The sequence below is a fragment of the Lynx rufus genome, unplaced genomic scaffold, assembly GCF_022079265.1.
Source record: "Lynx rufus isolate CCGP_SWC_20201006 ecotype Redwood Valley unplaced genomic scaffold, mLynRuf1.p SCAF_3, whole genome shotgun sequence".
Classification (NCBI taxonomy): Eukaryota; Metazoa; Chordata; class Mammalia; order Carnivora; family Felidae; genus Lynx; species Lynx rufus.
In genome coordinates this window covers 40,405,721-40,432,720 of record NW_025814845.1, presented here as the reverse complement: position 1 = coordinate 40,432,720, position 27,000 = coordinate 40,405,721, and the positions used below count along the sequence as shown (strand labels likewise).

General features: G+C 43.6%; 1 protein-coding gene across 2 annotated transcripts in view; it reads right to left on the bottom strand.

Moving 5' to 3' along the window:
• Window positions 1-13,457: 13,457 nt before the first annotated feature.
• The window catches only part of PDGFRA (platelet derived growth factor receptor alpha), a 37,959-nt gene continuing 24,416 nt past the window's right edge, over window positions 13,458-27,000 (bottom strand). The window contains exons 16-22 of one of the 2 annotated variants that reach the window (XM_047090991.1): window positions 25,545-25,660; window positions 25,086-25,208; window positions 22,906-23,017; window positions 21,539-21,638; window positions 21,317-21,422; window positions 19,544-19,785; window positions 13,458-13,669 (exon numbers count right to left, since the gene is read on the bottom strand). In XM_047090991.1, coding sequence (XP_046946947.1) covers window positions 13,522-13,669; window positions 19,544-19,785; window positions 21,317-21,422; window positions 21,539-21,638; window positions 22,906-23,017; window positions 25,086-25,208; window positions 25,545-25,660 — 947 coding nt within the window. In that variant the 3' untranslated portion in view covers window positions 13,458-13,521. Of the gene's footprint in view, window positions 13,670-19,543; window positions 19,786-21,316; window positions 21,423-21,538; window positions 21,639-22,905; window positions 23,018-25,085; window positions 25,209-25,544; window positions 25,661-26,599; window positions 26,675-27,000 lie in introns of those variants that run through there. The other variant, XM_047090992.1, reaches the window with a different exon arrangement.

Sequence of the window (27,000 nt, the reverse complement as noted above, 5' to 3'; positions counted from 1 at the left end):
CTTACACATGGAATCTAAAAAACACAATAAACAAACTCAGGCTCATAGATACAGAGAATAGATTGGTGGTTTCAGAGGGAACGGGAGTTGGGGGGTGAAATGAGTGAAGGGGATCAAGAAGTACAAACTTTCAGTTATAAAATAAGTAAGCTATGTGAATGTAATGTATAGCACAGGGAATATAGTCAGTAATATTGTAGTAACTTAGTATGGTGATGGATGGTAGCTAGACTTATTGAGGTGATCGTTTTGCAACGTATACAAAGATTGAATCACTGTGGTACACCTGAAACTAATATAACATTGGATGTCAATTATACTTCAATTATTTAAAAACTTTGGGTTTTATTCAAAATAAGGAACGCAATTCTTCCCGTAAGTCTGAAAGATGTGTTATGATGGTAAATGAAGGCATTCAGAAGGAGGTTTGATTTGGGGGGATTTAAGAGAAGCTCTGTTTAGACACTTTTCAGCGCTTTGCAAATATGTCCTACTAAAAACGTCCCATACATTCATTGTCATGATTGTTGTTCCTCTTTTCACTAGAGAAAAGCATAGCCATTATGTAATAGGCATTTTAGATCAGTTCATACGGGCAGGAGCTTTGGGGTCAACATTGAATTTGGCCTCCAGAATTGCCAGAGTTGTGGCAGAGTGTTGCTTTCTCAATTACTCTGCTGACCTGAAGCCTCCTGTAACTACCCTCTCTGTGGATAGGTGGTTCACTCAATCCTGCAACAAATATTTACTAGACACTTACTCTGGACCAGGCACTGTTCTAGGTACCAGGGATACATCAGTAAAGAAAACAGATTTAAATCCTGTAATCATGTAGCTTACATACTAGCAGAGGAGACAGAAATAACAATGAACACAACAATAAATTATACAGTAAATTAGACGCTCGTAAGTGGAGGAAAAAAGAAAAAGTAGAGGAGGGTAGGCGGAAAGGAAGTGTTGGAAGTGAGAGACAGTGTGGGAGTAAGGTGGTGGATGGTGCCGATGTCAATACGAAATAGAGCAGTCAGGCTTGGCTTCATGGAAAAAAGTGAAATTGAACAGACATATGAAGAAGATGAGTGAATTATCCAAGCATAGCTGGGGAAGAGGATTCCAGGCAAAGGGAACAGCCAATTCAAAGGCCATAGCATGAGTGTGTTCTTGTGATTTAGCAACGAGGCCAGTGAGGTTGGAAGAGAGTGAACTAGAGGAGAAGAGGTTAGCGAGGTGGCAGAGGTCACACCTTGAAGGGCCTTGACACCTCTTTTCAGCAATTTATGTTTTACTCTGAGTAAAATGGAGAGCCGTTGCAGGGTTTTGAGCCAAGGGGGTAACTGCGATCTGACTTCATTTCTAAAGGATCACTCTGGCTGTGGTATTGAAAATAGTGTACTACGGGAGGGAAAAGAGCAAAAGGTGATGGTGACTTGGTGCACAGAAGTAGCAATGGAGTTAATGAGAAGTGGCCAGATTCTGAATCCACTTGGTTAGGCTTAAGGTAGAACCAAAGTCTTTGCCAGATTAAACGCAGAGTGTGAGAAAGAGAAAGAGAATTGTCAAGGATGACTCCAAGATTTGGAGCATAAGCAATTGGAAGATTAGGGTTGCCATCAATTGAATTGAGGGAGACTGAAGATGGACAAAGCTTGAGGGAAGAAGCCGGGGGGTCAGGTTTCAAAGTTAAGAGGTCAACTATCTGACATCCAAATGAATACGCTGAGAATGCAGTTGGCCACATGAATCTGTAGTTCAGGAGAGAGGACTGGGCTGGAAATATGCATTTAGGAATTGCCAGCATATACATGGTATGTGAAGCCGTGAGCTTAGATGAGACCAGAAAAAAAATGAGGTTCAGAATTTGCCCTGGGGCACTTCAATATAAATAGAGACCAGGAGAAGAGAAGGATCAGCAGAGAGTGATTAAAACCGACCAGCAGTGCCAGATGAAAACCAAGAGAGGTTGATGTCTTGGAAACCCAGTGAAGAAAGTATATTACAACTTGGAATTACAGACGTCCCCACACAACATTTTTGCTTGTTATAAAAAGTTGCATCACTTATGAGTGCATTTATTGCAAGTGATGGAAAACATGGAAATAGTCACTTAAACATGTATTTTTTGTCATGCAAGCATAAAAAAAAAAAGAATGTGGAATTATAGAGGTCAGGGCTAATGCACTTGTGAAGAATGTCATCAGGAAACCTGTTGCAGTCTCCTGGACTGCCATTTTTAGGGTTTTTAATGTCATGGTCAAAAGATGGCTGCTACAACGTTAGGAAGTGTCTTCAAGTTCCAGGCAGGAAGAAATGGGAAGGACAATGTGAGAAAGACAAAAACTTTTTCTCATCTTTGCCTTTTTAATGCAATAAGGAAGTCCTCCCCAGAAATTATACTCACATCTTATTGACCAGAATCATGTCACATGGCCAAATTCTAGGTTCCAGGGAATGAGTGTTTTGTTTTCCAACATTCGTATTTTTAAAAAGCAATAAAAACAATATACAGAAAGATGTTGAGTGAGCCGATCTATAATATCTGCTGCAGAGGGTAGAAATTAGGCAGAGACAAAGGTCTCATGACTGTAGAAGTAGATGAGAAATTGGGATTTCCAAGGTAATATCTCTCTGACAAATGAGTGTTTTGTAATGATCTATACCTAAGAGTTATAACCAGACACTGCCTTATTTCCACCTCATTTTACCTTTGTTCTGATCAATACCCAAGAATTTCACACATGACAGTACTTGTTTTTTTACTCTATTGGGCCTATACTATTCTCATTTGAAATGGTATCAACTAAAAGGATGACTTCAAGACCCAAACTTTCAGCCTCAACATCATTTTTGGTTTATGGGAATGACTGGCTCTGTCCCTGTCTTTCAAGGAGATGCTCTATCTGTAGATTATAGTTATTAAATATTCATGAGCACACTTTATAAAGGAAAGGTCAATTCATAAATCCTGGTTTATTGTTCTTTTGGCTTAGAATGTTCTTACCTCCTCTCTGCCTGGGGGATAAAGATCTTTCAAAGGCCAACTCAAACACTTCTCTGCAACATTCCTTGGATTGATTAAAAGCTTTTTTCTCTGTATTTTGATAATCCTTTGAATTATATATCATATATCATACTGCACTTTACCAAAATGTGTAGAATGCATCTACAACAACTCTTAGAAGGAAGTATAAGGTCTTACCTAAATTATCTAAGGTTCTATCTTAAGAAACCAGAAAAGAAAAAGCAAATTAAACCTGAAGTAATAAGGAGTAGAAATCAATAAAATAGAAATGGGACAAACATTAGAGAATAAGCAATGAAACCAAAAGCTTATTTTTTTTTCAAAACTGTTCCTAACATTGACAAGCCTCTGGTCAATAAAAAAAGAAAGACACAAATTATCAATATCATGAATGAACAAGGAGACAACACTACAGATCTTACAATATTAAAAAATAATAAGAAATGTTACCAACAACTTCATGCCAATAAAGTAAAAAACTTTCTGCTAATATATTCATAATGGATATGGACAAATTTCTTTAAAAACACAAACTAGCCAACTTACTCAAAAAGAATTAGATAGCTTGAAGAGCCCTACATTTATGGAAATTGATTCATTATTTGTAACCTTCCAACAAAGAAATTTCCAGGCCTAAATGGCTTCACTGATGAATTACATCAAACATTTAAGGGAGAAATAATACCAGTTCTACACAAACTCTTCCAGAATACAGAGGAGGAGGAAACATGTCCCAACTCGTTATATAAGGCCATTTTATTACCTTTATACAAACTAAGACAAAGACATGACAAGAATAGAAAACTATAGGGGCGCCTGGGTGGCGCAGTCGGTTAAGCGTCCGACTTCAGCCAGGTCACGATCTCGCGGTCCGTGAGTTCGAGCCCCGCGTCGGGCTCTGGGCTGATGGCTCGGAGCCTGGAGCCTGTTTCCGATTCTGTGTCTCCCTCTCTCTCTGCCCCTCCCCCGTTCATGCTCTGTCTCTCTCTGTCCCAAAAATAAATAAACGTTGAAAAAAAAAAAATTAAAAAAAAAAAAAGAATAGAAAACTATAAGTCAATATCCATTATGAATAAGGATGGAATGTTCTATATACATCTTTTAGAACCACGTATTCTGAAGTATGCTTCAGGTAAAAAAATATTCTTGTTGGAAAAAAAAAAAGCTTTAACTGTGTGTACTCTATTAAAATAAAGCACATCAGAGGGGAGGTGGGGGGATGGGTGAAATAGCTGAAGGGGATTAAGAGTACACTTATCATGATGAGCACTGAGTAATAAATACGTTGTTGAATTGTTGAATCACCATATTGTACACTTGAAACTAATATAAACTGTATGTTAACTATAATGTAATTAAAATTAAAAACTTAATAAAAAATAAAATAAAGTAAATTAAAAAAATAAAAGAGTCTTAGAACAAAAAAAGACTTGGAGTGCCTGGGTGGCTCAGTCGGTTAAGCTTCCAACTCTAGATTTCAGCTCAAGTCATGATCTCACACTTAGTGAGATAGAGTCCCACCTCAGGCTCTGCTCTGCACTGAGAGCTCAGAGCCTGCTTGGGATTCTCTCTCTCTCTCTCTCTCTCTTTCTGCCCGCCCCCACTCATGTTCACACTCTCTCTCTTTCTCAAAATAAATAAATAAACATTAAAAAAGAGAGAGAGAGACCCCAGCCATAAAGCATCTGAGGAGGAAACTTTTTTTAAATGTGTATTTACTTATTTTGAGAGAAAGAGAGAGCACTGGGCAGGGTAGGGGAGAGAGGGAGGGAGAACGAGAATCCCAAGCAGGCTCCACACTGTTAGCACAGAGCCCAATGTGGGGCTCAATCCCACAAACAGTGAGATCATAACCAGAGCTGAAATCAAGAGCCTGAAGCTTAACTGACTGAGCCACCCAGGTGCCCCAGGGGCGGGAACACTTTGATAAAGACACCTGCGGATAATGTAAGCAATAAGGACCTTAGATAAATAATTGTACTGTCCTAAGAATCTTGTGGAGTAACATAAAGTCTGTGAGCAATAAGTATATGATAATTTCAATAGATGCAGGAAAAAGCTTTCCTAATCAACCACATCCCTTTAATTATGTAGTGGAATTCCTAGCCAATGAAATAAGATAAGTGAAACAAATAAAAGGCATCCAAATTGGGTAGGAAGAGGTAACATTGTCCTTACTTACAGATAACATCACTTTCTGTATAAAAAAAATTTTTTTAGGAACCTACAGAGTTGCAGAATATAAGGTCAATTGCATTTCTACATACCAGCTATAAATAGATATAGAAAAAATGCTATGTATGGCATCAAAAAATGAAATATTTAGAAAAAATTAACAGAATGTATGTAAATACATAAAACTATAAAATATAGTTTTTATAACTGAGATATTAGGATAAAGAAGACCTAACTAACTACAGAGGTAATCATGTCCACATGTTGGAAGACTCAATATTGCTAAGATGTCAAGAGCATAAGCCCTAAACACAAATTTCAAGCATCCACTGTATCATGTCTGTTAACATCCTGTTAGTCAAAGAGAGTTACATGGTCAAGTCTAACATCAGTGCAGTGAGAATATCTACTTCCCCTGTGAAGATGCGGGGGAGGAATATAGTTCTAAAGCATAATTTGACTTACCACAATGTTCACTGAACATGAGTGATATTAGTATCCCTAGGACTTAATACATGAGAAATGGTTGTTGAGTAACGACTAAATAAATGTCTTTTTAGAAAAAATATGACAAAATATCACTCTATGCTTTGATTTGGAAGGATTCTTATTTCCCAAATCATAAATAGATCATAGAGTGTTGCAACCTTACCCTCACTGTGGACATCTCTTAGATCCTACCATCACTATAGTCTCACTCTGGTTGCAAAAGGAGCTATGATAGGAGCTGAATGGCTGCACCAAAATATATCATTCTCACAAAAAGTAGGAAATTGCTATTTTTTCCCTGTTTTCTGTAGAGTTGAGATGCAATGGTTGGGTTGAACATGTATTAGAATAGAAAACAACCTTAATTAATTATTGTCCCATAACTTCCCCTACATACCTATTCTGTAGAGTTCATTCTTCCTGTCCCTTTGGATGAAATTTAGAATCAACCCATTGACATTTTTTGTCATGCTTAGATAATGAAATGTTCTCTACTTCCTCCAGTATAGTAACTATATCAACTCTGAACTTTGTGAGAAGGTTTAATTTCTATTTCCCCATCTTGGACCTACCGAAGAAGGCGAAGGAAAGGTTACAGCGTTAAAAAGATGTTGATGATCAGTTTCTTCTCTATCTTCCCCCAACTAGAGCTTTTTAATTCCTTCCCTACTCACAGTCCCTTCAGGGCTAATGGGGGGCATCGTTTGGGGAAGAAGTAAGAAGATGGAGATCTTACTTGGCTGGTACCGTGCTCAGTTAGTGTTAAGAACTATGAAGAGTCTGAGGTTTTATCCTATTTGCAAGCTAACAAATTGGCCTACCACGGTTTCATGGATGCTGCCAGAAAACACAAGAGACTCCTAAGTCAGAAACAGGACTTTACTACTCACAATCCAGTAAATACCATGAACTTGGTATTTACATCAGTTCTCCCTGCCCCCCAAGCCCTGTGGGGGTAATGCAATGTGTCCTGGGTGGGTGCTATTCAGGCACTGGCTTTGTGTCACAGCTCAAGAGCCCTAAGCTTAGGAAGCACCAGTCTTGTATTATGGGCTGCAAGCGAATGTGATCAACATTTGTCCCAGAAGGGGACATCGTCTTTATTGTACTGGCCGTTAAACAAATCTGCTTTCTGCTCTGGAGAAAGACTATTTCTGTCTCCCATGATGTAGAGATCTTGTCTGTCGTGTTAATTTCTGAATCCCAGTGCCTAAAACAGTGCCTAGCTCAACAACATCTAAGAATAGGGGAATACAATTTGGGGAGGAGGGATGTGAAGTTGGCCGTAGAGTATCTGGAATCAAGCTAGGACAGGGGCTTCAGGAAGCAAATCTACCAGGTCTGGCTCCCCTGGCCCTACCTTCCCATTCTCGAATGTTCCAACAACACTCTATGTCCTCTGGTTGCAGAAAAGCTTTGGTTTTATCAGAAGGCTCCCTAGAGCTATAATCCATATCACTCAGAACATACATGATATAGTCCTCCGGCTGCTTGTTACTCCCACATACAGACCGTGGCCTCCACCCACCACAATTTTCTGTTCTGCGCTGCTCTGCCCTGTGATGTAATGTTCCCCTCAGGTAATTAGCCAGTTGGAATCAACTCCGCCAGCTGCCTCACTGAGGCTTACATATCCTAGAGATCACCTAAACAAAGAAGAGGCTGCTCTCTAATAAATATTTGTTGAAGAGATTAATTTAAAAGATGATTTTCTGTGGCCAGATCATTACATCATGTCCTCATGCATTTTCTGCACTTAGGAAACTAACCCCAACCTTTCTAGGGAAAAAGAACGGGTGTCTAATCATCTCAGGCTGGCGAAGAATGTATCCACTCTGGAACTGTCTCCACATACACCAGATATGACAGGCTACCCTGTGGGACAGCAAGCTCGAACAAAACGAGAAATGGGATGGAATACTCAGGTCAGAGAAGAAAAACGTTTTCTTCATTTCAAAGCGTTCCTTAATTCCTCCTCAAGTCTAAAACTTTGACCAACCCAACAATCTGCAGCTTAGGCACCACACAGAAAACACTGGATCCGATTCTGTGCGGAGCAGTCAGCATGAAATGTAATGAAATTCAAAATAGACAGGATACACATGCTCCAGAGGGAAGTCATTAATACCCATGAATAATGATAAAGCAAAATACCATCTGCCAGGATAATGTGGCAAATCTTTTTAAAATTCCAATTAGCCTTTAAACCAGAAACAGGGAGCAAATATGCTCCCCCTGCCATGTGAAACCATGTGTCCTTGATATCTCCACTGTTTTATACGTGGACTAGGATGTGGGTGATGGAAACATTAGCCACATAGGAATATATTTTGGAGGATGCGTTCATTATTCTCTAGGACACAGGTGCTATTCATGTAACCGGGTGGAACAGAACATTATAATCTGCTAATTAAGGCCACATATATATTTTTTCACCTGTATCTTAAGTGTAGGGGTGAAAAAAATTGTGTCTGTTATAAACACAGTATATTCATTTTGCTGTAACAACATGATTGGGTTTGATCCTTATATGTATTCGGAGTCAGAGATAATGAAGCATTTCTATAGCCATTATCTTGGGGAAAATTGCCTAGTTTATGATGGATTCAGATATTCTAAGTCATTTTCCTGAGCTGCATTTTATGAAGCATATAACTGTTAAAGTCATAATATCCATTATTACAGCTGTTGTAGTATAGCCTAAAAGGAAATCGTTATTATAAACGTGTAAAATACTTCCATAGGCCAACTAATCCATCACTTGTCTTTTGAAATACCTCTAGCAGCAAGGCTTCTCAGTATCTCTTGCTTTCCCTGGTCTGTTGTGGTATAAACAGCGCTGGAATTGGTACAATTTCGAATTTCTGGCCCTCATGCTCTCATCACTCCGCTGTATGATTTTTAGAAGTCGCTGGGCTTCCTCATCTATAAACTCTCTTCCCTGCCTCAAAATCCCATCTTGAGAACCAAAAGAAGTGAATGTGAACAGGATCTTTGAAAAAGCTGGAAAATCCTCCAATAGTAAAAGTCATTTTTATCATCACGAGGGGATAAAGAAGGCCGCGTTGTCTATACGATGTTGAGAGGTAGAGTTATACGTTAAACAGCAGAACAGAAAGATCTCTCTGCAGGCTTAGCGCTTCGTGTGGATGCTAGATTAGGCAGCTATTGTTTAATCAGTAGGATTATTGTTCCTGATGATCCCTCTCCTTTCTGGGGCTGAACAGAAGCAGAGCCAATACTCAGCCTACATTGACATCTTCTAACTTAACTCCAAGGAGGTGTACTTTGATCTGCAGGCTGATTGACTATGGGCCAGAAGGAGTTCTGTTGGAATAGGGTGCTATATTCCAATTATTAATAACAATCAATTTCCATAACCGGAAATTGAAAACAAATTGAATTTAAAAAAATAAAAAAATAAAATAAAATAAAAAAATAGGGGCGCCTGGGTGGCTCAGTCAGTTAAGCAACTGACTTCGGCTCAGGTCATGATCTCACGGTTCGTGGGTTCGAGCCCCACATCGGGCTCTGTGCTGACAGCTCGGAGCCTGGAGCCTGCTTCAGATTCTGTGTCTCCCTCTCTCTCTGCCCCTCCCCCACTTGTGCTCTATCTCTCTCTCTCTCTCTCTCTCTCAAAAATAAATTTTAAAAAATGTAAAAAAAATTAAAAAAAAAAGAAACTGAATTATACGATTTTTGTTTTGTAAATCCATGTCGTTTGATTCGGCATGCCTCAGAGTGCAAAAACTGACACCCTCCTGACACTTACGACTTCACAGCGAGCAATGAGAGGTAGAGGAGACCCGAGAAAACTAGGGCTAATAAAATAATCTGCAAAGCAGGTGACTCCCGTTCCAAAATTTACTGTGACAGTCGGAAGTGAAGGCTTGGGCTTAACATCAATTTATTTCCACACACCCTTTGGCCTAGCAATTTTATTTCCAGGATTCTACCCTAACAAGACACTCCTATGTGTGCACAAGGCTATTCAAGAAGTCATTTCTGTAGCGAAGAATGGGAACCTATAAATGCACCTATAGAAACATGATTGCATAAATTATGGTATATTCACATAATGAGAAACTATATAGCTGATAAAAATCGAGGGAGGTCTATCTATATGTACTTCTCACAGAGCTCTGTAAAACATAGCATTAAAAGAGAAGAGCAGTATAAGCTCTGATAATGATGTATGCGTATAGGTTCATCAATTGGAACAAATGTACCACTCTCGTGGGAGATGCTGATAATAGGGGAGGCTTTGCATGAGTGGGGAGAGGGGGTATACGGGAAACCTCCATACCTTCTGTTCAATTTTACTGTGAACCTAAAACTGCTGTAGGAAATAAAGCCGATTTAAAAAAAGGAAAAAAAGCACTTTACAAAGCGTTACGTAAAGTAAATACCATTTAGGTAAAACATGAAGCAAAAATAGAGATGTAGATACGGGTACATAAGCAGATGCACGGAGAGGAGAGTGGAAAGATGAAAGATGCAATTCTGCCTCTGGGAACCCGGACAGGGACAGGGAAGAAGATATAGTGAAGAAAGCCTTTAGTCGCTCGTATCACACACACCTACAATGTTTGAATGTTGCAAATGCACTCCTGTGCTCCTGCGGGGGAGAAAAACACGATGCAATAAAATGCTATTCAAACAAACAAACAATAGGATTGAGGATGAGCCAAGTGCCGGTTATCTTTAAGTTAAACGCTGTGTCTGAAAACTAACACGCTCAAATAACGTTTAAATCTTAAATTTCCCATTCGTTTCATCAAAACCACGATATGAAGCCCTACTGAAATACTGCTCAGAAAGCGCATTGAACAAGATTGCTTTAATTTATGTGATTCAGCTAAAAACAAAAATGCTGGGACCTTAGTGTAACTTTAAATTATATATATCATTTATTGAAATATAAAGATCTTCATTTACATGTTTTAAAACAAAAACACAAACGGGGCGTTCTGTAATACATTTTTTATCAGTAGACCCTACCTATTGAGTTACTTCACAAACATTCACCACACCACTGTTTTGGAAACACTTATGTATTTTTCTCTTTATTTTTCTAAAATATAAATTTTGGACATTCAAAAGTGCAACAGTTAATGTGCCTGTGGGGAATATCACAGTCAAAAAAAATATAAACAAAGGCAGTGATACAGCTTGTCATAAATGTTTTGGCAGTATTCTCCAAGTCTATAAAGAAATACATATATACATATTGATGTATAACATCATTTTATGTCATGTCCCTCTTCACAAAAATAGGACCGTTTGTACAGATTGGCAGACCACATTTTAAGGACATCATTGATCATTTAAAAAAAAAAAGTCACAAATTGTGTTTCTCAGGCCAGCTTTGATTGTCTTCATAAAAACAGAAAGCAGGAAGGATTGGCAAATTTTCATCTGGCGGTTTTGCAGGAGGCCAAAAAGGAAACAAGTCTGTGATACAATGAAAATACTGTTAAAAAAAATAAGATGCAGTCACACAAAAACTTAGGTGGGAGTATTCATTAGGACTGGAACCTGCTTGTCTGAGAATTTTCATCCAGCCCCATGATGTCACACAAAATTCAAAGGAACATCAAAATGCAAAGCACCAACAAAAGAAGGCTGTACAAGGGAGAGTGAGCGATAAACAGAATGCTTGAGCTGTGATTCTAGAAACACAAATGTATTTCAAGTCTAATTGGCTCTACAGAACCTAGTCAGATTTTCTTTTTTAATTGGCCAGTCTGGCTCAGTCTTCACACTTAGTATGAAAAAGGTGGGTAAGAAAGTTGGGGCTTGCACTGAGATTATACCACTAGGTAGTCAAGTACCTTGTTTCTGCTGCTATTTCTTCCAAGGAGCACGGACGGTGATTGCGGCAATCACAGCCCATGTTTCATTCATATGGTGTCAGCAATTAAGCAGTAGTGCAGAGAATGCCAATGAACCCACCCCAATCCGTCTGACAGTTTGGATGGAGGTGACAATGTGTCCTGCTATGTCACCCCAAAATTTCAGCACAACTTTTTAGGGTTTTTTTTTTGTTTTCACCAAAATATTAACCTGGTTATACAGAGACCTGGCACTCTGAATCGCATCATTTTTGTACATGCCTCTGGGGGGCTGGGGGCGGGGTTGGGTGGCAAGTTCAGGTCCCCCATGCAGTAGGGAGCAATGTCTTTACTTTTGGAAAGACCTGCTAAACCAAGGTTTTGCTTTCGCAGCCTCAGCTAAGACTGGAAAGTTAAATTAAGGGCAGCAATTGCCACATATATGGCATTAAACGTCACTGACCCAAAGCCAAGGACTTAAATGGTAGGCTTCCTGCATGGCTGACTTCTAGCCTAGTTCCAAATTTCAAATTATCTGTGTCCCATGGCAACTTCCTGTACCCTAAGCTGGTGTTGCCCAAACCTGGCTAATCAAAACAGCCAGGGAGTTTATAAAAAGACAGGTTCCTACTCCTGACCAGACTTAATAATTCAGAAGATCTGGGGTGGGGACCTAGAATCTGGTGTTCCCAGTTGCGATCCCATTTGGGAACCAAGGATCCAGGCCAATGCGCATGCAGTATTCATTAAATAATGCCTTTATGTTCTCACAGTTTCAAACTATTTCTCTTTGGGGTATGAGATGAAAGAAAGGGGGCTGATATTCCAGGCAACCTTCTGACCCTTCTAGGGTTTGTAACATTTTAAAAACACAGATTTGGGGATCCACCAAAGTTATCACCAAGCATGAAAACGACCTCTGCAAATCCAGTCTTTTTACCAATGATTGTATTTTCCACTAGGTAGTAACATGACAAGTCATGTTAGGCATAGGCTTATGCCTTTAGATTGCGAACATTTAGGATTTCGGGGTTTTGTTTCTTTCAAATCCCATTACTTCAGAGGGCAGTTAATTGTTTTTAGTACAACGGATTAGGGAACCTATTCGGCACACAGTTAAAAACACTGACTTCCTGGAAGACACTACTTTTACTGTTCTCTATGTTCAACTAAATTTAATCCACTAAAGCTATTACCATATTTTATAGAGAAACATCGGTTATTTGATATAAATGTCACAAACTGTCAAACTTGTCGCCTACTTAGTAAGAATCTTTTTTTTTTAATTGTGCTTTCTCTGTAGGGAAAACGTGTTACACATTACACATGTAGCATTACTGATAACAGTAGATTACAATATGAAAATGAGTGGCTGGGCTTCTAAATGACCCAAATCTAGTAAACAAGATTGGTTAATTATTATTCTTTATCTCTTTAACACTAAAAAAAAAAAAAAAAAAAAAGTAAGATGCTATAGTACCAGTACCTTTTAAGGTTCAAAAGTGGTTTTGCATGTACTTCCCAGGAAAGTTCAACGGCAACTGATACCAGGTTTCAAGCAGGAAGTACATGGATGGGTTGAGTGGTCTCTTCAGAAGTCCAGAGCAGTTAATAGAAATCTAAACACACCCTCAGTTAGAGTTATTTACATAATTACAATGCTGGAGTTTTCTCGTAAATAAAAATCGTGTATGTTGGACTCTCACCAATGCCCTTGAAACACAAAGTTCACCTTCCGTGGCCTATTATTTCTTTGTCCATCTATCTCCAAACTTCACACACCGCTGAGATGCTACTAAAGCATTGCAAGGGCAACGCTAAGAAAGTTCATTCCGAAATATCCCATTCATCCATATTTAGAAGGCTCCCTGAGGCCCTTGGCTGGGAACTTCTCTTTACACATCGTCCAAGTCCTCCTCCCCAACTTTGTATTGCAATAAAGTGGTTTTCTTAAAGGGATCCAAGGTGGCTCCAAGAGTGGAAGGTACCCCCTGAATCTGCCAGTCACAGGAAGCTGTCCTCTACCAGGTCTGAGGAGTCTATGCCAATGTCATCCATCATGTCGATGTCCTCGATGGTTTCATCCTCTCTCTTGACGAAGGTAGAGCTGCTGGAACCTGTCTCAATGGCGCTCTCTTCTGAAGTCTGCGAGCTGGTGGAGGGAGAGAATAGGAAAGGTTAAGCCCAGGTACAGACCGACGAGACCACAGTCGTGTGACCAAGGTGGCCGCCCCCCCCCCCCCCGCAAAGGCAAAGGAGCTCTTTCTGCAAGATCCTTTGGCCACCGAATTAGGCAAGATCCTGCCACCAAGCCAGACAGCTACTCATCATCCACCACACTGCAGGGGGCCCAGTGGAAAACCAAGAACCCCCAGGTCACCTTCACCCTTCCGCCTTCCTTCTCTCCCGTCAAATCTTTCAGCAGAGCTGCTAACACACTGCCACGATTCTTTCCCTACCCAGTCCTAGTGGAAAAGAGAGTAAGCAGTGCCTGGTCAAAAGACAGAAGGGGATGAAATCAGCTGCAAACCACAGCCCAGCCAGTCCCTTGCTGTGAAATTTCCCGAGCACCCAAATGGTGTTTTCAGGATCTGACCCCACGCCCCTGGAATGCCTTCCTCCCCCTCCTCTTTATACCCACCCCCCACGTTCCCTGGCACCAGTCATGAAGGCGGGTGAAGGCTCCTTACTCACTAGAGTAGCGGCCGAAAGGGAGCGTTCTATCGTCAAAAAGCCTTAGGTCTGGAATCACCCACCACTTAGTAGCTGTGGGAGTCACATGAGTCACTTAACTCCCTGAACTTGTTCCCTGGCTTACAAGATGGGATGACAGGGGCACCTGGATGGCTCATTCAGTTCAGCATCCGACTCTTGATTCTGGATCAGGTCATGATCTCACAGTTCATGAGTTCGAGCCCTGAGTCAGGCTCTGTGCTGAAAGCACGGAGCCTGCTTGGGATTCTCCCTGTCTCCCTCTCTCTCTGCCCTTCTCCCGCTCATACCCCCTCTCAAAATAAGTAAATAAAAACTTTTTAAAAATTACATTAAATAAAATGAGATGACAATAGTACCTACAATATTCCTATCTGTTAGGGAAATTAAATAAGGTAATAACCATAAAGCACTGAGCACAGGACCTACAACATACTAAGTGTCCAATAAATATTAGTTATTACTATTATTATTGTTATCACTCAGATCCTTACCTGATTAGGGCCCGAATATCAGATATCAGGAAACAGTTGTTAATTTTCTCACATGTGATCATGCTGTTATAATTACATAAGAGAGAGAGTATCCTTATTCTTAGGAGATGTTCGCAGGAGTTTCAAATGTTTTAGCAAGGAAAAATAAGTAGGGGTGTGTATGTGGTACATGTATATTTACATATCATATGTTATTAAATATGTAGTATTGGGGCACCTGGGTGACTCAGTCGGTTAAGCATCCGACTCTTGGTTTTGGCTCAGGTCATGATCTCACGGTTCATGAGATCGAGCCCCACGCTGGGCTCTGCACTGACAGTGTGGAGTCTGCTTGGGATTCTCTCTCTCCCCCCACTCTCTCTGCTCCTCTCCTGCTCACACATGTGCTCGCTCTCTCTCAAAATAAACTTAAAAAGAATATGTAGGACATATTATTATATATTATGTATAGACACAACATAGGTATAACTACATATATATATACATATATATGTATATACGCGTATATATGCATATATATGTATAGTTAGATAAACCACACATGGCAAAATGTTAACAACTACTAAAGCTAAGTGGTAGATGGATTCACTCAATCTTTCTGAACGTTTAAAATTTCTCACAAAGATTTTTAGAAAAATAATTCTCCCTAGTCTCTAGCCCGTCATGATTCCCTGTCTTCCTGTCTCTGAACTCTTACCACCTTATCATTATCCTGCCTTGGATTGCGAAATTTCTATACATATCTTTTTGCCACAAGCAGGTTATCTGCTGATAGGCAGGACGGTCTGCTCTCACCGTGGGGCTGCAACTGTAGACATAACACAGAAACCATACCATTGGCTGGCCAGCCAGAGGAAGCAGTCTCACACACGTGCCCAATAGGGGCTCTCAGCCCTGCTGGCTGTTTCCTTCCCGAAGGGCCAGGCCTGACTCCTCTGCCTCTCCCCCTCCTCTCTAGGTCAGTTCAGTTTCCAGGCAGAAAACTGAGCCTGGCGTATAGAAGCCCATGCGAAATGGTCTGCTGCCATCCATCCCAAAGGTGGCCTGGAGAGTTCTTAGAACCTGCAGGGTGGCTACACTGAGGGGTCTTTTCACAACCCCACAGATTGGGCCTTTCCCTAGGACTAAGAGCTTCTGTCTCCGTTCTTACTTTGTACTCTACCCTCCCCTCGGCTTACACCCTGGTCCTGGGGCCTCACTGTGAACCCCAAGTCCACTTGGCTGGTCTTGATAACCATGTTGTCCCGACAACCTCTCTCTCTGGGAAGCCAGTCCCGGTTCATGGGGCCCTGGCCAATAGCTGGAGGCCAGAGTCAACCTTTGGAGATGGCCCTAACCCAGACGGGACCTGCATTTATGAGACTGCTCTAGATGCTGTGATTTGGACTAAGGTCCCCTCCATGGGGGCGAGTTCTACAGCTGAGTCCTACAGTGGAGTCATTCCCCTTGCACTGACTCTCCTGGGCCTGACGTGCTCCTCTCTCGGCCAGTCTACCTCACAGACAGAAGGCAAGGGTATGGGCGTGGAGGAAGCTAACTTCCACAGAGACTCGGCATGAGATCATCCTTGCAGCTTGCCAGGCTTCATGGTGGTCCTAAAGCTGATGACTGGGCTTACTTCTGAGTCCCAAGCCACAGTGCCCATCTTGTGGCCCAGGGCCTGGCTCCTGATATTCCTGACCCAGCAGCCCCAAACCCTCTATAGCAAGCAAGGCCCAGTCTTTCTCATACCTATTCCCCTCCCAAGGCCAAGCCCCCTGAGCCCAAGAAGATTCCACAGGATCATCATGCTTTCCTAGACCTAGAGCATCTCAGCCCTGGGATTCCCCTTCACTAGGATAGGCTGAACTGTGTCCCCCTCCCCCCCACAAAACTCACATGTGAAAGCCCTAATCCCCACTGTGACTATCTTTGGAGATAGGGCCTTTAAGGAGGTAATCACAGTTAAATGAGGTCACTAAAGTGGGGCTCTCACCCAATAGAAACGGTGTCCTTGTAAGAGGAAGAGACACCTGTGATACACACACAGAAAAAGACCATGAGAGAACACTTTAAGAAGATGGCCATCTGCAAGCCAAGGAAGGGGGCTGCAGGAAAAATCAAACCTGCCAACACCTTGATCTTGGACTGCCAGCCTCCAGGACTGTGAGAAAATAAATGTCTATTGTTTAAGCCCCCAAGTCTACGGTATTGTGTTATGGCAGCCCAAGCTAACCAAGACATTCCCCGTGCTCGGCCCATCTGTGAGGACCACAGCTTCACCTGACCTGGTGTAGTCATTTGGGACATACTCTGCACAATTACAAGACCAAATGTATTGCCCTTCCAGAGGGCAATTATCTAATTATCTAACACAACAACTTTCTACCAACTAGAATTGTTCTCTCCACGTAATATACGTCAAACTCTGCATTACAGCCTGGTATACGCCTAGAAAAGTCCTGGGCACCTTTCTTGTGTTATTTATCAATACGACTTTCTTTTTTTAAGTTTATTCATTCTGAGAGTGAGAGAGAGCAGGGGAGGAACAGAGAGAGAGGGAGAGAGAGAATCCCAAGCAGGCTCTGTGCTGTGAGTACAGAGCCCGACACGGGGCTCAAACTCATGAATGGTGAAAGTCCCTACAACTTTCTAACTTAATTTAGAAACAAAACCTTTTGGGGTGCCTAGGTAGCTCACTCGGCTAAGTGTCCAACTCTTGATTTGGGCATGATCTCACGGTTCGTGAGTTCGAGCCCCATTTGGGTTCTGAGCTCACAGCATGGAGCCTGCTTGAGATTCTCTCTGTGCCTCCCAGCTTGTTCACTGGCTCTCTCTCTCTCTCTCAAAATAAATAAGTAAAGAAAAAAAAATGAAGCAAACCTTTTTTGTCACTTAAATATTATTCAGAGCCCCCAAATACAAAATAACCAAATGGATGGCAGATCTGGGGTCAAGGGCTACCACAGATCCCCAAAAGCTGGAGAAACGTTTCGCTAAAACAACACAAACATATTTTTGCAAAGGTTAAGTCAGAGTGCTTTGCGCAATCTCCAATCCTCATAACCATTCCAAAAACAAAAAAACACAATTATACTTTTTTAAATTACCTGGTTCACACCAACAGCAAGGGATGTCACAATCACAAGCCTCCAAAATAATAATGCCATATGCTTCTGCCTAAATAATTACATGTAGCTAACCAAAAGAGGAAGAAGGGAGAAAAACATCCTCAATGAAGATGGAAAAAGGAGACACATCACTTTCACCTGCCTCTGTTCAAGGACCCTGCAAAGACAGTGGAGACCAAAGACACAGTCCCCTCGTCTGGGCGTTCAAACCAGTGGTTCTAGTCCCGGCTGCGTATGAGCATCGCTTTGGTCGTAAGTTAATGGATTCAGGTAATGATCAACAATGGCTGTTGATGTCACAAAAGGGAAGGCCACTGGACAGCATGCAGCTCCCGACGGAAGGATACAGCATGATCTTTGAGGCACACATGCCAAAAAATCTAACCTGAGTCAGATCAAGCCTCTAGACCACCAGTTTACAACAAACACAGGAGATAAAGCACATGAAGACACACTACAGAATGCAATCAACAAAATTCTGAACGTGAGAACGTGACGGCCAAACGCTCCGGGTCCTTCACAAATACTATGCAAAGCGGGTAAAAAGAGGCAAGACAAATGCATAGAGACATAGCAACTAAAGGCCATGGGTCACTCTTAATTTCCATCTCAATTAGAATAAAACAAATGCAAGATAATACTTATCAGAGAGTCGGGGAGATTTGACCACTGGATATCTGATGCTCCTAGCAATTTATTGTCAATTGGTGGGGGAGGGGTGAGAAAATGGCATCGTAAGTTATTTTTAATAACTCCAGTTATTTCTTTCAATAGAGTCACAGGGGGCCTGGGAGGCTCAGTCGGTTAAGCACCTGACTCTTGCTTTCAGCTCAGGTCATGATCTCACAGTTTGTGCGACTGAACCCTAGGTCAGGCTCCACGATGACAGCATAGGTCCTGTTTAGGATTCTCTCTCCTCGCTCTCTGTTCCTCCCCCGTTCACGTTCTCGGTCTCTCTCAAAATAAATACACTTAAAACATTTTTTAAATAGAGCCTTTATCTTTTAGAGACCCATGATGGAATATTTATGGGTGAAATGACACGATGTCTAGGATTGGCTTCAAAATAACCCAAGGAGAGTGGTAGTGGATTCATGCATTCTGGCCATGAGTTCATGCACGCTCAAATTGGGTGACAGATTAACTGACAGGTCACTGTACAACTTGAGTCGGGCACGTTAGAAGTCTTCCATTATACAAAGTTAAAAAGGAAGAACAAATCAGCCAGGAAGCGCCTGGGTCCCATTCCCAGAGATTCTAACTCGTTGGTCTGGGTGATGTGCGTAGATCGGTTTTCTAGTCTCCCCAGGTGATCCGAGCTTACAGCTAGGAGTAAGATCCACCGATGAAGCATCCAATAGCCCAGTCTGGCCTCTCTCTCAGCTCTCTCCTCTGTTCCATGACCAGTGCAGAAAACAGCAAGAGAGGCTTCTAGTATCTCAATAATCAGAGCGGCTGCGACAGTCTGATCAAAACACCTGAGGACTCTGGTCAAAGACTCTCCACCCTGCCTGCCCTATACCTCCCCCAGCCCCACGGAGCAGGTATGAGGAGCATCTGGGAAGCATTTGCATATGGAAACAGACCCCTCGGAGGCTCTGCCACCGCTCCCCTCGCTCCCCTCGAACAGATGCACTGATGTCGCCAGGGCAATGGCTCCCCTCCTTCAGGTGCGCTGGGGGCGGAGGGGAGCTCTGCAGGAGGCCCTACCTGTGTCTGTTCCTCTTGCCCAGGTCCTCCTCCTCAGGAACAGGGTCGATGTCGGGCAGAGGGATGATGTAGCCGCTGTCTGCACTCAGCCTCTGCTCGTCCAGGCTGCCTTCCCAGTCCTTCAGCTTGTCTTCCTCGTGTTTGTAGGTGACGCCAATGTAGGCGTTGTCCGAGTCCACGCGCATGCGCGCCACGGCAGGGTGGTCGCTCTTCAAGAAGTCCAGGTGAATCTTTTCGTAGCTCTGCAGATATGCATTTCACATGGTTAACCAAGTGTCACCCACTGAACTGCAGAAAGGACGCTCAGAACTATTATTTAACCGTCTGTGTTTCCAAGCTACCACACAGATGCGGGGTTGAGACAATTGAAGGAGAGTCAGCTGTCAACTGTCACATCCCAGGGATGTGGGACATGGGGAAAGGACCACTGATGGCAGAGATCTCCTGCCATCCTACCAATGGGATCTCTCATTCTCCTTAAGATACAATGAGCCCCAGGGCACCTGGGTGGCTCAGTGGGTTAAGCGACTGACTCTTGGTTTTGGCTCAGGTCATAATCTCGCGGTTATTGAGTTTGAGCCCCGCATAACACTGAGCCTGCTTGGGATTCTCTCTCTCTCTCTCTCTCTCTCTCTCTCTCTCTCTGCTCCTCCCCCGCTCTCTCTGTCGCTCTCCAAATAAACTTGTTTAAAAAAAAAGATACAATGAACCCCTTCACTGAGTTGGTAGCTATGACTGTGTTCCCACCCACCCCCATGCACACACACTCCCTTCTCTGGGACTAGCGGGGAGCCTTCTGGTCCCAATACATAGTCTCTTCAGGGCTTGGATGGGTCTCAATAAGAGGGGACAAGGACTTCCACTGAAAGCACCACCCCTGAAACCTTCCTGACCCTTAAACGTTGGAGAAATCTAACTCAAAACTTACAGAACTTGGATCTAAAAAGACTTCATTTTCCAGACCAATTCCAGTCTCTTCCCACCCATACATCTTACTTAACCAGCCAGGGCATCTTTGACTGAGCCACCATTAATTTCCTTTCGCCTCCTCATTGCCTCACTTATGGGAGTTGTAACGGGCAGTGAGATAATCAATAGACACAAGTATTTAACGCCCAGTTCAGCATGCAACGACCTAACGCTGCTCCTCTATGAGAAGGACAAGCAATAGATATGAAGACTCTACATACTGACGAACCTGAATCTTAGAAATTGCATTGATTATACAACTGTGTCTGGGGCTCCTTCACAGCATCTCGGCAGAAAGTTGTTTCATTTATTAACATATCCTGCTTGGCTCCATGAAATTACATTTGTTCCTTTGAACAATGCTTCCTATTCCGCAAAAAACCAGCTGGAGCCACAGATAACAGCTGAGGTTGTTCCTTCCAGTCAGCTGGTGAAAGCCAATTTCACATGGATTTAAGTGCATTCAAATTAGCGATTTAATGGCTGTGGATGCCCTGAGACTTCTAACTGCACGGTAGCTTCAGATACTCGAACATCTGGAGAATAAAGTGCTTACAGGTGTCGCACACTTGAGATAAAAGGGGAGCCCTGAGGAGAGGGGAGGGTTTTCATTCATCATCGCTACCAGGGGCCGGGGGAGCACGCCATGAAAGCCCTGGCCACTGGATCAAACAATCTTCCTCCCCTTTGGAAACGTTCCTTTAAAACAGCGTTGAACTGTGCTGCTCGCTCGCGTGACTGCCTGCTCTTGACTTCTCCCTTTGCCCGTGCCGTTCCACCCAGCTTGGAGGGGCCCAGACAAACCTTCTTATATTGTCCCGGCAACAGATTCTCCACAATCTCACTCAGGTGGTAAAAGGAGGGTCTCTTCTCCGGCTCACTGTGCCAGCACTTGACCATGATTTCATAGCTGCGGAAGCACACAACTCCGAGTGGGCACAGGGAGGAGTGTCAGGGCACCCCCGCCCCACCCCACACGCCCGCCGGGCATGAACGCAAGGCGCACGAGATGGGGAGGGGGCTCACACTTCGCTGGTGGCGTGGTCAGGCTTGGCCATCCGGTACCCGTTCTTGATCTTGTTGTAGAAAGTGGAATCCACCATCATGCCAGGGTACGGGGTGCCCCCTGAAAACCAAAGGGAACAACCAGGATTAACGAGCGTGCGTTATACTGCTGAGATACTCGGGGTCATACAGCACCTACAGAACACATTTGGGGATCCCCACTTGGACTTCTGGTTCTTGCAAGGAAATGAAGGGTTACCATCTCCTTGACTTCACGGGCTTGCCCGGAATCGTAAAGGTAACCAGGACTTCTGGGTTGGTCAAGTCCAGACACCCTAGGCAAAGATGCTACATCTTAGGAAAAGCACACAAGTGTTTGTCAATGTTTCTGATCCCTGGATCTACACATACAAAGCAAAATAGAAAAGGAAGAGAAATTCTCAATCACTAAAGCCAAAAAAATTACAAAAAAAAATCATTCTCACCAAAAATGTTTAATAATTAGAGCAAAAGTCAAAGCTGAGGCTTGAAATATCTAGGTGATTCTCTGCTTTTAGTAGACTGTGAGCCTCAGTTAAGCCACACACCGGGATGATGCAGTGACATCCAAGCAGGGACAAATGGGATCGAAGAAGGAGACCAGGCAGGAAGAAACCCTTTACTACCACATTAAGATAACAGAATTCATGAAACATTTCCGTTTTTATGGCCACAGTCAGAACAAGCTTAGTTTCCTCTCTAAAGCCTTCCAAAACTACTCCAAAACTCCTTCCCCTTTTCTCTTCCATTACAATTTTAATCAGAACCACCCCGTTTATTGCTATGTGTAAGTCTTATCTTATCCGAGATGAACTGTCAGAGGTCAGGGTCATGAATCACTCCTCCCTCAGGGCCCTCACCTGGCAGCACAGGGTACCTGTGTTGTTTGGGACCTGGTGACTGACGAACCCAATGACTAGGAGGCTCTTCTCCTCCAGAGAGATGATCAAGAAGGGGAATCACACTCTTTTCCTGGCCACACTTCTTTTCACCTGAGCCTCGATCACCACTGGTGAACCCACTTAACCCAAAGACCCCGTGAAAAAGCAGCTGGGGAGTGGGTGTCCTCAGGAACATCTCTAGTGGGAGAAAGTCATTCTAGCACAGCCCAAAGGAGAGGGGGGGCAAAGGCCAGACGTGAGGGTGCAGCCCCCCAAAACTCCTGGCTGTCTGCACGGGCATACTCCTGACACCAGAAGTGCGCAATGTGTGATTTAATCTGCCGCAGTGCACTTGACTCACAGCAGGTATCTTAACATTGTTAACACCCTGGAGCCTGGAAAACACAGTGTTTCCCTCCCAGTGTTTTTCCAAAACGACCCAAGCGAGCAGAGACGTCAGGCCCATACCAAGGGAAAAGATCTCCCAGAGCAGAATGCCGTAAGACCAGACGTCACTCAGCGTGGTGTAGAGGTTGTCAAAGATGCTCTCAGGAGCCATCCACTTCACAGGGAGAAAGGTCTGCATGGAAGGAGGGAGGAAATTAAATCCAGCATACGCACCAATGACCCACAGCAGCGGAAATAGTAGGGGTCCTTTTTGGACTAATAATAACTTGCAATGAGAACCTTGTCCATGTAAGTATCTCCCTGTGTTTTTTTGTCCAGGGCTGTGTTCTCCACCCTCGTGAGAGTGCCTGGCACCTGGTGGGTACTCGATAAATATTTCATGAATGATGGATAGTTGATGTGGCCTCTTAGGTCCTCCCAAGGAATAACATTGGAAAATATTTAATCCTGAATGTTTTACCCAAAAAGCGAAAGCCCTGACTGGACCAGTCTCTCCTATTTGCCGGTGTTCCTAGGAACAAAATTTGAAACAGATCCAGTGATCTGAGAACCAATTACATTACTGAATTTTAAGAACTTCATTTCCTATCACTATAAATATGACGTTATGATAATTTTGCCACTTCTTTTGGGAGGCTGTACAAACTCCAGTCGAAATACTAAGACTGAAGCAGATATACAATATAAAGGAACCACATTAGCAACCTTCAGCCTTCTGAAATTCATGGGGAGATCACAGATTCATCAACTTTTTTTTAATGTTTATTTATTTTTGAGAGAGAGAGAGAGAGAGAGAGAGAGACAGAGCACAAGTGGGGGAGGGGCAGAGAAACACAGAGACAGAATCCAAAGCAGGCTCCAGGCTCTAAGCAGTCAGCACAGAGCCCAGCGCAGGGCTCGAACCCAAGAACTGTGAGATCATGACCCGAGCTGAAGTCAGATGCTTAACCCGCTGAGCCGCCCAGGCGCCCCAACTTTTTAGGCAGGTGAGAAATTGGCTCCACCAAAGTCCACTGACTTGTTCAGGGTACCTAAAGCTGGTCTCACATGGAGACTGGACACAGACAAGTGGCCTTCTGTGGGTGGGCACAGCAACCCCATGCTGTCTCACAACTAGTGCAGTGGGGTGATTTGGAATTGTCCCTACAAGTGGAAAATGTATCCTAAATTACTGCATCTGCTTAGAGGTAGAAGGGGTGGGGAGAAAGACCATCTTTAAGGAAATTGTGCTTCTAAGATCTATTAACTCATAGGGTCGCAACATTTTAGGGGTCACAGACACCGTTTGCAAATTTGATAAAAGTTAAAGATGCTCTCTTTGGAAATGAATGCAGGTGCACAGGCACACATGATCTACACATTAATAGCTAACACTTGCTGAGGGCTCGTGTGTGCCAGGCACTGCCCTAAGCATTTAACTTAAAGTCACCGACTGAATCACCCAAGGCAACCCAGGAGATGGGTACTATTATCAGGTCGCTGTGACCGATAGGGAAACCAAGATACAGAATGGTCAAGTCACTTGCCCCAAATCCCCACAGTAGTAAGTGCTGGAACCAGTACTCACACCCAAGCAGTCTGGCTGCAGACCTTGTGCTTTCCGTATTGGTCCCAGGAGCCCATTCATGAATCTTGTGGGCTCCACATTAAAATATGGACGCTGGGGACGCCTTGGTGGCTCAGTCGGTTAAGCGTCTGGCTTTTGACTTCCGCTCAGGTCATGATCTCATGGGATCAAGCCCGGCATTGGGCTCTGCTCTGACAGCATGAAGACTCCTTGGGATTCCCCCTTTCCCTCTCTCTCTCTCTGCCCCTCCCCCACTTGCACATGCACACGTACATGCTCTCTTTCTCTCAAAATAAATAAATTAACTTTAAAAAAAATGTTTAAGGGGCACCTGGGTGGCTCAGTCAGTTAAGCGTCCGACTTTGGCTCAGGTCATGATCTCAAGATTAGTGGGTTTGAGCCCTGCGTCGGGCTCTGTGCTGACAGCTCAGAGCCTGAAGTCTGCTTCGGATTCTGTGTCTCCCTCTCTCTCTGCCCCTCCCCTGCTCATGCTCTCTCTCTCTCTCTCTCTCTCTCTCTCTCTGTCTCTGTCTCAAAAATAAATAAAACATTTAAAAAAATTTTTTTAATATTTAACAACAAATATGGACACTGAATGGCCAGAAGCAATGCCTAGTTTCAGAGCTTCAGTGAGGAAAGGTGAGCAAGTCAAACGGGGGGAAAGAGCACGTACGCTGCCTTTGGACACGTAGTTTGAATCGTGCATGATGTCCCTGGCCAGGCCGAAGTCACAGATCTTCACGATTTTCCCTTGCGCCAGGAGGACGTTGCGAGCAGCCAGGTCCCGGTGGACACACTGCGTGGGAAGGGAAGAAACAACAGAGTCTGTCCATCTGCCGCCACACCACCTCACCCCTGCAAGGTTGGCCACTTCGTGGTGGTGCTTGGGGCTGCCCGGGACACCTCAGGGAGGCTGTCCTGGAGCAAAGAGCTCACGGCCTGCAGGCTCTCATCCCGGCCACCCCCACGAAGGAGAAGGCTCTGGAGCAGAGTAGGCGCCTGACGAGACCGGACGCCCCACCACACTTCGGGGAAAGGGAAGGGAGAAGCAGCCGTTGCTACAAGCCTCTGCCAGGCCTACCACGCTCCAGGCCCGGATCTACAGAGAACTCCGTTCCGGGAACATACTCACATTTTTGGAAGCCAAAAATTCCATCCCTCGCGCCACTTGATAGGTAAAGCTCAACAAATCCAGCAGAGTCAGGCCTTCTGAGTTATCGTCCGAAAGGAGGTTTTTGACTTCCGAGTCTGCAGGAAAGGAATTAAGTGTGTTGGTGCTGGAGGACAGCGTGAAACGTCACCCACGGGGGGCTCTCCCACAGGGCTGCGCAGGCTTGTCCAAAGAACAAATCTAAAATTATTTTCCTATAGTGTTTCCAGACCTCGCAGGTGGGGACGCAAACCACACAGAGGTTCTACCATTAAAAAGAAGTATGCCTGCAGAAATATATATCTGGTGTGTGTGTGTGTGTGTGTGTGTGTGTGTGTGTGTCCATAGGGACCAGTCTAATGGGGTCTCACACATATTTTGTTGTTTGCCTCCTATATTTCTTTTTTCAACCTTAGTTAGCAAGTCACATAGTCATCTTTAAATCTTACGGGATGAATATACATGAGGGCCCTTCGAAAAAGTAGCTTCTGGGGTGCCTGGGTGGCTCAGCCCGTTAAGCATCTGACTTTGGCTTAGGTCGTGATCTCACGGTCTGTGAGTTCGAGCCCCACATCAGGCTCTGTGCTGACAGCTCAGAGCCTGGAGCCTGCTTCGTTTGGATGGATTCTGTGTCTCCTTCTCTCCCTGCCCCTCCCCCACTTACACTCTGTGTGTGCGTCTCTCTCTTTCTCTAAAAAATAAATGACCATTAAAAAAAAAAAGTAGCTTCTAAGAATTGCCTTTCTCTTTTCTCGTTAAAGCCACCTTCATAGTATTTGGCTTCTTTCCTGTATTAAAGCAAGCCCCAGTCAGACTAGAGGGAACGATCTTAAAGGTCAGTGCCATTGACTCTGCGTTTAGTTCCTTCTGCAACTTGTCCACTTTGCCCAGTTAGTCTCCTCTGGAAGGGTCCCAGGGTTTTCGAGGAAGGAGGTAATCTAGGCCAGCCGTTCTCATTTCTTTTTGAACGCTTTCAGGCAAGTGAAGAGTAGTGCAACCATTCATATTTTTCCAGCCAGCCAGGAGAAGGCCAGAAATCAGGGGCGTGCCTGCCAACAGGGCCCGGGCTGAGCATGAATCAGGTTCCCCTGACATCTGGAGCCAGGTCCAGCCTGGGAAGCAATGTAAACTATTTTTAACAATACGGGAGGGGAGAGGAAGCACTGTTCCGACAGCTCTCATTGGCTAATCTTTTAAAAGGGCTTGGAAGTTCCCCCATTTGGCAATGAGGAGTGAATGGAACTTGGAACTGCAGCAATGGAAAATATTCTCATGTATGGAGCTTTGCAAAACAAGCACATTCTTTTTTTAAATGGATTTGTACCTTTCACTGAAGAACCCCGCAAGCATGCAGAGCATATCAGTGATTTACAAAATAATTTCCATGGCAGCTCAACACTTTTTTGCATTGACCAAGGGGAGGGCCCAGGCCCAGGAA